The 13,746-nt window shown below is 46.6% G+C and overlaps 1 protein-coding gene across 1 annotated transcript in view; it reads right to left on the bottom strand.

Moving 5' to 3' along the window:
- Window positions 1–4,892, bottom strand: part of FSHR (follicle stimulating hormone receptor) — an 84,088-nt gene extending 79,196 nt beyond the window's left edge. Inside the window, exon 1 of the mRNA XM_009900097.2 lies at window positions 4,702–4,892. Coding sequence (XP_009898399.2) covers window positions 4,702–4,886 — 185 coding nt within the window. The 5' untranslated portion in view covers window positions 4,887–4,892. The remainder of the gene's footprint in view (window positions 1–4,701) is intronic.
- Between the last annotated feature and the right edge of the window lie 8,854 nt (window positions 4,893–13,746).

Raw genomic sequence — 13,746 nt, 5'->3', positions numbered from 1 at the left:
TTTTAAAAAAACTATTTTAAATCTTCAAGGAGTAAACTGCTTCAGGTGACTACCAAGTCACTCCCTACCTCTCATGCTGCAAGACAGTTAATCACAGAATCATAGAGTGGCTCCGGTTGGAAGGGAATTCAGAGATCATCTACTCCTACCTCTCCGCTATGGGCAGGGACACCTCTCAACTAGACTTGGTTGCCCGACGCTCAACCTGGCCTTGAACACCTCCTTGGAGGAAGCATCCACAACCACTTGGGCCATCCATGCCACAGTCTCACCACTCTCACATTCAAGAAAGTCTTCCTAAGATCCACTCTAACCCGACTCTCCCTCAGCCTCAAATCATCCCCCTTTGTCCTGCCTCCAGACACCCTTGTGAAAAGTCCCTCTCCAGCTTGCCTGTAGGCTCCCTTCAGGTATTAGAAAGCAGCTATGAATTTAAGGTTCCCATCTGAACTCCTGGCCTCCGGTTTCTCATGGATTGCCTCCAGAGCTGTATGTCAGAGCCATCTTCATTTCTCACAGGCATTTTGATATGTATAAAACACAATTCTTCTATCCAATCCCTTTTCCAGGCAAAGATTCTAAAGCAAAACAGCCAATAATCACAGCTTCCCGTGCAAACAGTTAGAGCATGCCAGCTGCAGCATGCTTACATATCTGCAAGAAGTAAGACATAAACCAAGCCATAACCATCCTCATGAGATTCGGCCTATTAGTGAACAAGTCGATGTGGCAGAAAGAAGAGTAACACAATCCTGTGGTTTCTAATCCCTGCTCTGTTTCCACATTATAAACACAAACCAAAGCCCCTCACTTTCAGAGGTTGCCAGCTCTTTTCTTCGCAACAGCCTTGCTAAGGTTGATGCTACTCCAACCAGGAGCAAGAGCCCAGCTCTTGTACCATGCTGCAGAGCTTAAGTTCTTGCTGTCTGGAAACCAACCACAACAACAACTGTTACAGCAGCATGTGTCAGTGTCCAGCTTTCAAATAACCACAGTATGGTAAAGGTGGGTAGGAGTCTCTGGAGATCATCTAGTCCACCCCCCTCATTAAAACAGGTTTGCCTAGATCAGGCTGCAACGCATCACAATGTCCAGGTGGGTTTTGAAAGTCACCAGTGGAGACTCCTCAGTCCCTCTGGGCAGCCTGGTGCAGAGCTTTGCCGCCCTCAAAATGAAGAATCTTAGAATCGTGAGGGTTGGAAGGGACCTCAAGGCTCATCCAGTTCCAACCCCCCTGCCGTGGGCAGGGACACCTCTCGCTAGAGCAGGCTGCTCACCGCCACATCCAGCCTGGCCTTCAAAAGCTTCAGGGCTGGGGCTTCTACCACCTCTCTGGGCAACCTGTTCCAGTGTCTCACCACCCTCATGGGGAAGAATTTCTTCCTATCAGCCAATATGAATCTACCCATTTCTGTTTTCATTCCATTCCCCATAGTCCTATCATTACTTGACACCCTAAGAAGTCCCTCCCCAGCTTTCCTGTAGCCCCCTTAAGATACTGGGGGGCCACATTAAGGTCTCCTCAGAGCCTTCTCTTCTCCAGACTGAATAGCCCCAACTCTCTCAATCTGTCTTCATAGGAAGACAGAGGGCTCCAGCCCTCTGCTGATCCACCATGGCAAGGAGCTGAGATAATGGTTGCTGAGTGAAGTATTTTTACCATTATCTTGAGTTTTCTTACCAGGTAACAGAGTTGGCTGCCTCTTACCAGCTTCCTGACTTAAGAAACAGCTGTAGTTGAACAGAAACATACAGCAGCAGATGTGCTTGAGGCTTATCAGGCTCCTGCTCTCACTCTCAAGCTTTCACTGGCATGTTCTTCAACATCTACAAGGCGCCAAGAAAGGACTCTAGCATGGCTTAGGAAAGCTATTAGGATCATCTAAGAGAAGGTGAAGAGCTCTAAGTGTACTTAAGAAGTCTCCCTCCTTAATGACAAATGAAAATAGACTGCATCCAGTGCTCCCAGAATGAGTTTTAAAGTGGAAGTAGTACATTGCAGGAGCTGTACTTAGCAAGAAGTCTCTGTTTGTGCTCTATACAGGATCCAATATAGGGTCCTTGGACACCATAGCTATTTAAGCTCAGGTCACTACCCTGCTTTTAAAACCCCTTTGACTCATTGAGGGCATTTGAAGAAATAGAAAGCAAACTTTTTCTATTACCAAGAGTGCATTTGCAACAGCACCTGGAGCAGTGAAGTCTATTTTGGTCACCTTAATCACCCCATTGGGCACTCAGCAGAGGGATGCATAGGAAGGCACCATCCTAGAGTCCCTCTTTGACCCAGAGGTGAAAAAAACAACAACATTAAATCTAAGGTTTCTCTGTTACTTAATAGCTCCCTAGCTGATGTGTCTGGCTTTAGGAACAGTAACATTTGGTATTTTCAAAGCAGCTCTCCATAGTTTTCAGGAACAAATTTTTATACCGGGCTGAAATTGGTCCCAAGGCTATTCTGATGGAATGGGACCAGAACTGTCTCCCCAGGAGCCAGAGGTTGCTGTGAGAAAAGAGTCAGGTTGAGAGCAGCCACTAACTGCAGATTCTAACTGCAATCACAGAACCAATACAGTTGGAAAAGACCTCAGAGATCATCAAGTCCAACCTATTACCTAATACCTAACACCTCAGGACAACTAGACCATGGCTCCAAGTGCCACATCCCAGCCTTTTTTGTACACCTCTGGGGATGGTGACTCCACCACCTCCCCAGGCAGCACATCCCAACAGCCAATCTCTCTTTCTGAGAAGAACTTTCTTCTCACCTGAGCCTAAATTTCCCCTGGCACAGCTTGAGACTGTGTCCTCTTGTTCTGCTGCTGGTTGCCTGGGAGAAGAGACCAACCCCCACCTAGCTACAACCTCCTTTCAGGGAGTTGTAGAGAGCAATGAGGTCTCCCCTGAACCTCCTCTTCTCCAGGCTAAACAACCCCAGCTCCCTCAGCCTCTCCTCATAGGGCTTGTGCACAAGGCCTCTCCCCTGTCTTGTTGCCCTTCTATGGACACATTCAAGTGCCTCAATGTCCTTCGTCAATTGAGGAGCTTAACCAGTGCTGAGTACAGGATCGCAATGACTTCCCTGCTCCTGCTGGCCACATAATTTCTGATGCAGGCCACAATGCCGTTGGCCTTCTTGGCCACCTGGGCATGCTGCTGGCTCATGTTCACCTGGCTGTCAACCAGCACCCCCAAGTTCAGGTTTGCATAGAGGAAAAGATTCATTTTTTCCAGTCACACAAATGTTGTAGTTTGCCTGTTTCAGGGAACACACACTTGTGGTGAGGAGCTCACAAAGTGGCATCCTTAACCGGCCCCTTGAGAAGTTAAAGAGGATCTGCTGTGAACAAAATCCCATTTTACTAGCAGGTGCTGTTGGTGAGATAAAACTCTGCCTCTTCGCAGAAAGAATTGCCAGATGCTTTTGCTCAGTCCCTAGAAGGCAGACCTTAACTGTGTGTGATCTAAAGAGATGATCAAAGCAAAATTAAACAAAATTAGCAGTATCTGCCTGGAGCAGAGTTCACTCAGTCTTTAGCTGACCAAAGTCACAGATGGATTATTATTCCCTCTAGTTGTGAGAATGATTTAAACTTTTACTGACCTTCTGTGGTTATTTCAGTCATTTTTCTCAACTTCTCACTGCAGGCTATTTATTCAGTGAGCCTCTTCCCAAAGAAAACAAAACTTCTGCCCTAAGAAAACTGTGGGATAACAACAACCACAAAACTTCTACCCTAGGAACACTGCAGGATAATAACCAGGGATATATTGTGGTCTGTAAAATGGGGACGGGCTACTTTTTCCCAACTAGTGACATAACATTCTTTGTTGTATCCTCCCTCCACACTTGCCTCTCCACTTATCAATCAAAGGGCTACTCCTTTTGCTTAAGGTCACAACGATGTCAGACAGCTGTGGGTGTAGGCAAGGGGGAACCCAACTTGCTTGAAAAAGGACAAATACAGTGAAAACCATTACTTGCACAGTTAATGCTTGCCATTGCGTGACTTCTTTTTATGTTCCTGTGCTGCTGACACAGAAAAGAGCTGCCACGTAGTAATTCTCACGTTCCTTCATGGAAAACAAGAAGGTTTCAGCTAGATGGAACCCTTCCTGGACTAACACAGAAACGCTATCTCTACATTGTTCACTGCCTCCCATCTCAGCCGTGCTGCTCCTCTGGTAGAGGAGGATCACTCTGGATGTTTATCAAATAATACCTCCGTGATTTCAGACCAGAGAACGTGAAAGCTGCTTCTTGGCAAACAAGAGCAAACCTTTGGAAAGCTCCCACAGCACAAACACTAAAGCTCCTCAATCAAGTTGTTTTGGGGCAGACGAGTTGCACTACGTGTTTCGACAACTCGGAAGCAAGCTGTAAAGAAAGCTTAAACTGCTACGCTTCAAATTACTGTCACAGCACCAAGGAAGCTCGCTCAAAACGTACTCTGTGCTCTGCACCATAACGTACCCATGGCTTTTCTTAGCAGAGATCTTAAAATGAGCACAGAGGAACACAGAGGAGCTTCAAGATGCAATTCAGGGAGGGCTGGAGGAAAGGCTGAGCCTTCCGAACAGCTGCTGTAACTCTCCCCAGCGACTCCCTACAGACCCGACCCCTGGCTTGCCAAGCAGCAGTTTTGTTTGGAGAGCCAGCGAGAAGGCGTCTCCTCGCAGCAGATCCCTCTCCCTACTTACAGTTCAGTGGTGTTGGTGGGGATTCCCTGGGGGACCTGGACAACCTTGCTCTCCTGGCAAATGAAGACCCTGCCTGTGCAGCGGCAGGCGTGGCGCTGGGATCCTGAACAGCCCACCAGCAAAAACAGCAACCAAGGGAGGAGTGGAGACATCCCTGCCTTCACGTCTGTGTTCATCTTTTTCATCTCAAAGGGAGGAGTGCAGAGACCTCCCAGACTAACTCCCTGAGTGGATGATCCGCCCAGAGAGCCAGGAAGAACCACGTGGCTTTAGGGGAACGACTTCCCAACAAGTCAAAACTTGCTGAACTGAAGTTCATGGACCCAGAACCTTTATGGCCTCAGAGTAGGGATGGAGATGAATGATGCTGATTTGCCACGACTGAAGTATTTAATGTTTAAAATGGTGTTGAAATCACAGGCCTCGGCTGAACTAACCAGGGTGCTTTTGATGTACTGGATATCTGTGCAGGGAAAAGGTCCTTCCCTCTCAGCAGTACCACTTTGCATGCATTATTTAGTATGACCAAGGGACAGCAAAGCATTTTTACTTTTTACAGCCCAGAGACTTTTGTCCCTGAAGGAGAAGCACTATTTATGCTCCCCTTCATGGATCCAAGAGCCCCTGCTTTTGTGTTGCTCCTAGGCAAAAGAGATGTGTTATGCTTTTTACAGGGTATAAATTCTCCTTGACTGGTTAAAAGCTATACAGTCCCAAAGCCAGAGCTAAATAGCACATCTTTATTTTCTACTCTAATTATTCTTCATGCACTTGCTGATTCATCTCCTCTTTCCCTTGGCACCTTGATAAGAACCCAAACACCACAATCCCTGTAGTCCCTGTGGACCAATAAACTAATTTCACCATCTGGGAAACAAACCCAACCCCAGAAATATACAGACTGACTATTTGTGACACAAAACGGGAACAAAACAACTTCAAAGAACATCATCATAAGGCCTGGGTGTTGAATCTCTTCTTTGAGCCCTTATTTGTTTTGTTTACTTTTGTGGACTGAGCTTCTTACAAATGTGGATCCCTAAGGAAGGGACTTTGCGATCTGTTTCCTGTCACTGCATTATGCTGCACCAGGCTATTAACTGGAACAAAGCTCTGTACACAAGACACCTGAAATGAGAATGTTGAGATACAAAAGTGGGAGGTTTTGGTGAACTTTTGGTGTTGGTTTGTAGGGTTTGGGGTGAGGTTTTTCCTTTTTTTTTTTTTTTTTTTTAAAATGGGGAATGATGGCTGTGAGGTATTTTTGTTTGTTTTGTTGTGTTTTAGATTTTGCTTTTGATGTTTTATTTTGTGAGGACTTTATATTTTTCATTTTGGTTTTGTTTTAATCTTAGAATCAGCCAGGTTGGAAGAGACCTCAGAGATCGAGTCCAACCTATCACCCAGCCCTATCCAGTCAACTAGACCATGGCACCAAGTGCCTCATCCAGTCTTTTCTTGAGGATCTTCAGGGACAGTGACTCCACCACCTCTCTGGGCAGCACATTCCAATGGCAAATTACTCTCTCTGTGAAAAACTTCTTCCTCATATCCAGCCTGAACCTCCCCTGGCACAACTTGAGACTGTGTCTCCTCATTCTGGTGCTGGTTGCCTGGGAGAAGAGACCAACCCCCACCTGGCTACAACCTCCCTTCAGGGAGTTGGAGAGAGCAAGAAGGTCTCCCCTGAGCCTCCTCTTCTCCAGGTTAAACAATCCCAGCTCCCTCAACCTTTCCTCACAGGGCTGTGCTCCAGATGCCTCCCCAGCTTCGTTGCCCTTCTCTGGACACGTTCCGGCAACTCAACATCTCTCTTGAACTGAGGGGACCAGAACGGGACAGAGTACTCAAGGTGAGGCTTAACCAGTGCTGAGTACAGGGGAAGAATAACCTCCCTTGTCCTGCTGGCCACACTTCTTCTGATTTAGGCCAGGATGCCATTGTCCTTCTTGGCCCCCTGGGCACACTGCTGGCACATGTTCATCCTTCCCTCTACCAGTAGCCCCAGGTCCCTTTCTGCCTGGCTGCTCTCCAGCCACTCTGTCCCCAGCCTATAACGCTGCTTGAGGTTGGCGTGGCCACAGTGTAGAATCCTGCACTTAGCCTTATCAAATCTCATCCCATTGGCCTCTGCTCACCCATCCAGCCTGCCAAGGTGCCTCTGCAGAGCCCTCCTACCCTCCAACAGGTCGACACCTGCTCCTAACTTGGTATCATCTGCAACCTTGCTGATGATAGACTCAAGCCCCTCATCCAGATCATCGGTAAAGATATTTGGTGCTTTTGTTTTGTTTCTCCTTTAAACTGTAAATAGCCATTTCAGACTCACAGAGCTTTTAGGTCACGAGCATTTTAAGTGCTGGAGCTGGATTAGCATGGGTAATTCTGGTGAATTTGACTTCATATTGCTCATAAGGGTTTTTAATCTTATTAACAGCAGCTGTTAGGTTGGATGTTTTTCTGGGCGTTTTAGTTCATTGAATTTTCCGTTTGGTTTCTTTTTTTCTCTTCTTGCATGATTAAAAAGCATAAGCAAATGTAAGGAAACACAAGGCAGCATCTCTCCTCCGATGTGTGCTGGCTGAAATATTCCACCATTCTCACCTTGAAAAAAATAAGCCTCAAAATGTAGAGGTTTCTGAAAGGTGCTTTTAGGACTTCTTAAAGCTAATTCTTTAAGTTAAGCCTCAAAATGTAGAGGTTTCTGGAAGGAGCTGTGTAGGATTTCTAAAGCTAATTCCTTGAGTCTCAAAATGTAGAGGTTTCTGAAAGGAGCTGTGTGGGATTTTTAAAGCTACTTTGTTAAATTACCCTAATGTTACCAAATATTTGTTATTTTTCCCCACTCATTTAAGCCTACTCAGGATGAGAACAGTGATATTTACACACACAAAAGGGGGGGAGATGATGACAATCTTTAAAGAGCGGTAGGCTTGCAATGAATTGTAAGAGTATTCATTTAGCTGCATGTGTAAAACGTTTTGCTAAGATGTCTAAATCACAGAACAGCTCAGTTTGGAAGGGAGCTCAGAGATCATCTACTCCAACCCCTCCCCTGCCATGAGCAGGGACACCTCTCAGCTAGACTTGGTTGCCAAAGGCCTCATCCATCCCGGCCTTCAACACCTCCAGGGACGGCGTATCCACAACCACTCTGGGCAACCAATGCCACAGTCTCAACACTCTCATACTCAAGAACTTTTTCCTAAGCTCCAGTCTAACCCTATTCTCTCTCAGCTTCAAACTATTCCTCCTTGTCCTGTCTCTAGACACCCTCAGGAAACATCCCTCTCCAGTCTTCCTGGAGGATCCTTTCAGGTATTGGAAGGCAGCACTAAGGTCCCTCTGGAGTCATCCCTGGGCTGAACCACCCCAGATCCTTCAGCCTATCCTCATAGCAGGGGTGCTCTAGCCCTTGGATCATCCTTGTTTCACAAAGCAGTTTCACAGAAACCCAGAGTCACAGAAGGTTAGGGGTTGGGAGGGACCTCCAGAGATCATCAAATCAGTGACCACCAGAAAAAACAAATAATACTAAAACATTGGTGACTTTTTTCCTTATATACATACACATCTGTCTTAGCCTACATCCATCCTTCTGATCTCATTTCTTTTGAAAAGCCTTAGCTATGCAAGATCTTCTAAAATAGGTAGAACCTTTCATTTCCTTTGTACTCAATGGGATGAAAACTTCAGAAGGCCATCCTATGATCAAACAAATTCCCACTTAAATAAACAACTGCTGTAGGCTACTGCAGGATTAAAACAAATGCCAGGAAGACACTTCTGAGGCTTTTCTGGTTTTGTCTTTACAATAACAAGTCTCTAGTTTTTACAGCTGCAGACTGAAAAAAACCCACCCCAAAACCAAAGCACAACACACACACAAAAGGAAAGAAGCTCAAGGAGTATACAGGGCAGAACTTCTGGTTACAGATGACTGTAAGGCACAGAATGACAGAATCATAGCACAGCTTAGTGTGGAAGAGACCTTAGAGATCATCTAATCATACCTCCCAGCCATGGGCAGGGATACCTCTCAAATCATAGATCCACAGAACTGTCAGGGCTGGAAGGGACCTCAAGGCTCATCCAGTTCCAACCCCCCTGCCATGGGCAGGGACACCTCACACTAGAGCAGGTTGCTCAGAGCCACATCCAGCCTGGCCTTAAAAGCTTCCAGGGATGAGGCTTCTACCACCTCCCTAGGCAACCTGTTCCAGTGTCTTACCACCCTCACGGGGAAGAACTTCTTCCTAACATCCAATCTGAATCTACCCATCTCTATTTTTGTTCCACATGGACCCATCCAACCTGGCCTTGAACACCTTCAAGGAGGAGGCATCCATAACCTTTCTCGACAATCCATTCCAGAGTCTTTCCACCCTTGTAGTGAAGAATTTCCTCCTATGATCAAATTCAAACCAATTCTCTTTCAAATTAATTCAATTTCCCCTTGTCCTATTGATGGATGCTCCCCAGCCTTTCCGTAGGATCCCTTCAGGTACGGGAAGGCAGCTCTAAGGTCCACCTGGAATCTTGTCCAGGCTGATCAACCCCAGCTCCCTCAGCCTATCCTCACAGCAGAGGTGTTCTAGGCCCTGGATCACCTTTGTGGCCCTCTTCTGGACTTGTTCCAACAGTTTTATGTCCCTCTTACAGTGGGGCCACCAGACATGGCATGTCTTTTCATCCTGGAACACATCAGAACACGTGGACAATTCTACTGATGCAATAGATTGCACGATCTGATGAACTTTGGCTTTCATCTGTCAAACTACAAGATTTGTTTCAGATGACAGTAATCAGAGAATCACAGAATTTCAGGGGCCGTAAGGGACCTCAACAGCTCATCCAATCCAACACCCCTGCCAAAGCAGGATCAGCTAGGGCAGATTGCGCAGGAACACATCCAGGCGGGTTTTGAGTATCTCCCGAGAGGGAGACTCCACCACACCGCTGGGCAGCCTGTTCCAGGGCTCTGTCACCCTCACAGGGAAAGATGGTTTTCTCGTATTTATGGGAAACTTCCTACGCCTCAACCTCCACCCATTGCCCCTTGTGCTGTCCTTGGGCACCACCGGGAAGAGCCTGGCTCCATCCCCTCGGGACTCACCCTGCAGATCTTTATAAACATTGAGGAGGTCACCTCTCAGTCTCTTCTTCTCCAAGCTAAATAATTCTCTGGAAAAAAAGCCATGTAAAGGAGGGGGGAAAGCTGCCATGATACTTTGTAGTATCTTTCTGGGGAGGTTGCACTGACTTCCATAAGCACCAGGCTGGAGCTGCAGCTACACCTGAAAACCTCAAGCTGCAGAGGATCCGTGAGCCTTGTCTTTGTGCCATCACAGGGTTCTGCCCTCTTCCCTCAGTAGCTCGTCCGAAGCAAGCCAGGGGCCGAGCTCCTGCCTCAGCTACACACTCTTACCACCTTTGGAGCATCATGTGCTTGAAGCAAGGACCTCTCTCATGGAGATGGCTGACTGTGATGCACTGCCATTGAGACATGTACTGTTGACAGCAGAAATGCAACGATGCTGCTGCTCTCAGATATTTATAAGGGCCTTATCTTTGCATCCATTCACAAAAGAACTATGCTCCAGCTGGCAAATTGGTCTTGAGAGTGTAAACTGTTTTCTTGAGTAAGAAAACAGAAATTTCCCACAAATTGAAGCACTTCAGCAACAGACATGCAATTAAGCAAATTATGACAGAAACTCACCAGTGATATTCCAGATCATGCAATTACATGGCTTCTGGGATAAACAGTTAATTCAAGGTTATATGGTCACCAAAAGAATCTTTTTCCAGACAGTAGTAAAGGAGCCTGGTTGATAGGACTGGCCTTTAATATCAGCATTGGCCTCTAAAATGAGCATGGGTCTGATTCTACAAGCACTGGGCCCGTGTCCCAGGCCATGCTGTTCTCTGGACTGATGAGGATACAGTGGGAAGTAAGATGAACCATCCCCAACTCTCTCCCTTTTGCCCTCCCTAAACCTGCTCCAGATGCACTGAAATGACTCTAACCCTTTCCTCCATGGTGCAGACACAGTCAGCCTAGGATCTGAATCTAACTGTTGGAGGCATGGGAACAGCTCTTTTTCATAAGGCAGGAATCTTACCAGGTGTTGGAGTGCATCAACCTAGAGGCGAGTAAGTTCACAGCAGTTTCTGTGTTCCTCTCTTTTGAAACACAATCTGACAGATTATTAAGTATATAAGAGTATAAAATGCTCTTTCTGCTGTCATTTCTCAACCTCAGAATCATGGCATAATGGAAAAGACCTCTAGGATCATCGAGTTCAACCATTAACCCAACATCACCATGAAGATGAATACTGTTCAGTTACTCAGAAGAGTGTTCAATTGCTGAGTGCCACTGTAACACTTTGCTTATTCATAAGCACTCAAAGAAGCCGGGGGCAAGGAAATTGCCTGTATGAACAGGTGACATACAAGCCACATCCAAAAGAAGTTCAGCTGTCAAAGGGTGGAGATTTCTCACGCTCTTGATGATGTCCAGCTTGTAAGGTTCTCTCTGTGGTTTGATACCCTGGCACTCAGGACAGGAGATGCTATTTCTCCTCTCGAACCCTCATCTGTTTATAAAGGCCTGACAGGACAAGGGGCAATGGCTTCAAAGTAGAGAAGAGCAGATTTAGACCGGGTGTTCGGAACGGGTTCTTTATAATGAGGGTAGTGGAACACTGCAACAGGTTGCCCAGGGAGGTGGTTGGGGCTCCATCTCTGGAGATATTCAAGGTGAGGCTCCCCAGGGCTCTGAGCAACCTGATCTAGTTGAGGATGTCCCTGCTGACTGCAGAGGGGGTTGGACTGGATGACCTTCAGAGGACCCTTCCAACCCAGACCGTTCTGTGGTTCTGCGATTCTAATTCTATTGTTCTGACTACCATGATATCATCAGGTAAAGGCATTTTCTGCCCACAAAAGCTTGCAGTGTGAGACACCTAAGAGAAAATGATTAAAAAGGGAGTTTGACACATCATTGATTTAATTTTTGCGAATGCCCAGCTTGGGTTTCAAACCAGCAGATCACTGGGGCCAACAGCCCATTTGCTTGCTGAAGAGACAATGATTTATGTTTCTTTTCAGAAATAGTATTTCTGAATAGATTTCTTTTATTTTAGCTTCATCTTTTTCCATGAATGAGGATTATTTTTTAAATACATCTGAATGGCCAGACTTTATCTGTACCCTCAGTGTGGAGAACATAAAACATTACATTAGCCTAATAAAAGCAGTGGCTTATTGCTCTCTCAGTTCTTTTAGCCAGCTGCTGGCGTGAAACCTTGACTCTGAAAAAAAGGAGTGAAACGGAGCCAGTAAATTAGCCACCAGAGGGAGTGCATTCGCTCGAGAAAAGACAACACACCAGTGTAAGGATTAGAAATTGTAAGGAATGAATGATGCTCATTTCCTGGGATTGTCTCCCTTTTGACTTCCAAACCTGGCCAACACTTAGTTCCCTTATCAAATAGCATCTCTGCAGATCACACAGCAGCACACCACGTGGTTTTATGTTTCGTGAGGCAATGACTGCCTCCTTCCTTCTCCTCCTGTTCTCTACCTCCTGCTCCTTAAAAGCCATTGCCCAGCGCTTCTCAGCAGTGAGCCTGTGCTTCTGGTACATTTATGGGTGCAGGGAAATCATAGATTCACAGAATGGTTTGGGTTGGAAGGGACCTTAAAGATCAGTTAGTTCCACTCCCCCTGCCATGGGCAGGGACACCTTCCACTAGACCAGGTTGATCAAGGCCTCATCCAGTCTGGCCTTGAACACCTCCAGAGAGGAGGCATCCACAGCCTTCCCAGGCAACCTGTTCCAGTGTCTCACCATCCTCACTGGAAAGAGTTTCTTCCTAGTCTCCAGTCCATTCCCTCTCATCCTGTCGCTACAAGCCCTTGCAAGAAGTCCTTTTCCAGCTTTCTTTTTGTGCCCCTTTGGTTACTGGAAGTCTGCTCTAAGGTCTCCTTAGTGCCTTCTTTCCTCCAGGATGAACAGCCCCAGCTCTCATAGCCTGTCTCCATAGGTAGCTTTCTTCATTTCACGGTCTCAATGCTTTTGTGGCTTTGATTGCTGACAAGCTCCCACCCAGCCCTTTATCTAGATGATTTTTCAGAGGGAATCTGAGGATATAGGCACCTCATGTATTTTTGGACCATGGGTAACATATGCAAGAGACAACACTGAAGTCAGTGAACAGTCTTTGCCACTCCATCTAGTACTGCTCCCCAGGTTCAGGTCTGTTCAGCCCCAGTTGATAATAAAAGACATGGCCCATCTGCTAAGTTTCTATTGCATGTCTGTAGAAGCACAGTTATAGAAGTACTTTTTCTCTGCACTGTTCATGAGTGGGTTTGACTAGACCAAAATAATGCACAAGAGACACTGAAGCCTGCCTGGCATCACACTTAGCATCATATATTCTTATCCAACACCTTTCCCAGCCAGCAAAGACTATCTGAAGGCCAGAGATGTGAAGCAAAAGAAACCTTGCCCAACTGTCTTGTCAAGTAGACCTGCCTACAGACAAAACCCACCATACATTGTTCCTGTTGATGCCAGAAGAACCTCAGCAAATCCAACAGGGACAAATGCAAAGCCCCAGAGCTGGGGAAGACAAGTGTCCTGCAGTGGTACAGGCTGGACACCGGCTGGCTAGGGAGAGCTCTGCCACCAGATTGAAAGCAGTGATTATTCCTCCTTACTCAGCACTTTTTACATCACGTCAACAGGACTGCATCCAGTCTGGGATGCCCAGCAGAAGACAGGCATGGGGGCATCTCAGGGAAGGCTGCCGGGATGGTTGGGGCAGAAGCTCTTGCCTCAGGAGTTGAAGCTGTGAGGCCAAGGCTTGTTCAGCCTGGGGAAGGGATCTCCTGTGGGGACCTAACAGCAGGCCCCAGTGCCTGTGAGGAGCTGGACAGTGGACCCAGGCTCACTGGAGAGGTGCGGTAGGAATACAACAGGCAATAGGTGAAAGTTGAAAAATGCGACATTCAAGCTGGTCACAAAGAGAC

Source organism: Dryobates pubescens, chromosome 2 (assembly GCF_014839835.1).
Source record: "Dryobates pubescens isolate bDryPub1 chromosome 2, bDryPub1.pri, whole genome shotgun sequence".
NCBI classification, from domain to species: Eukaryota; Metazoa; Chordata; class Aves; order Piciformes; family Picidae; genus Dryobates; species Dryobates pubescens.
This window is presented reverse-complemented; position numbering and strand designations above follow the sequence as displayed.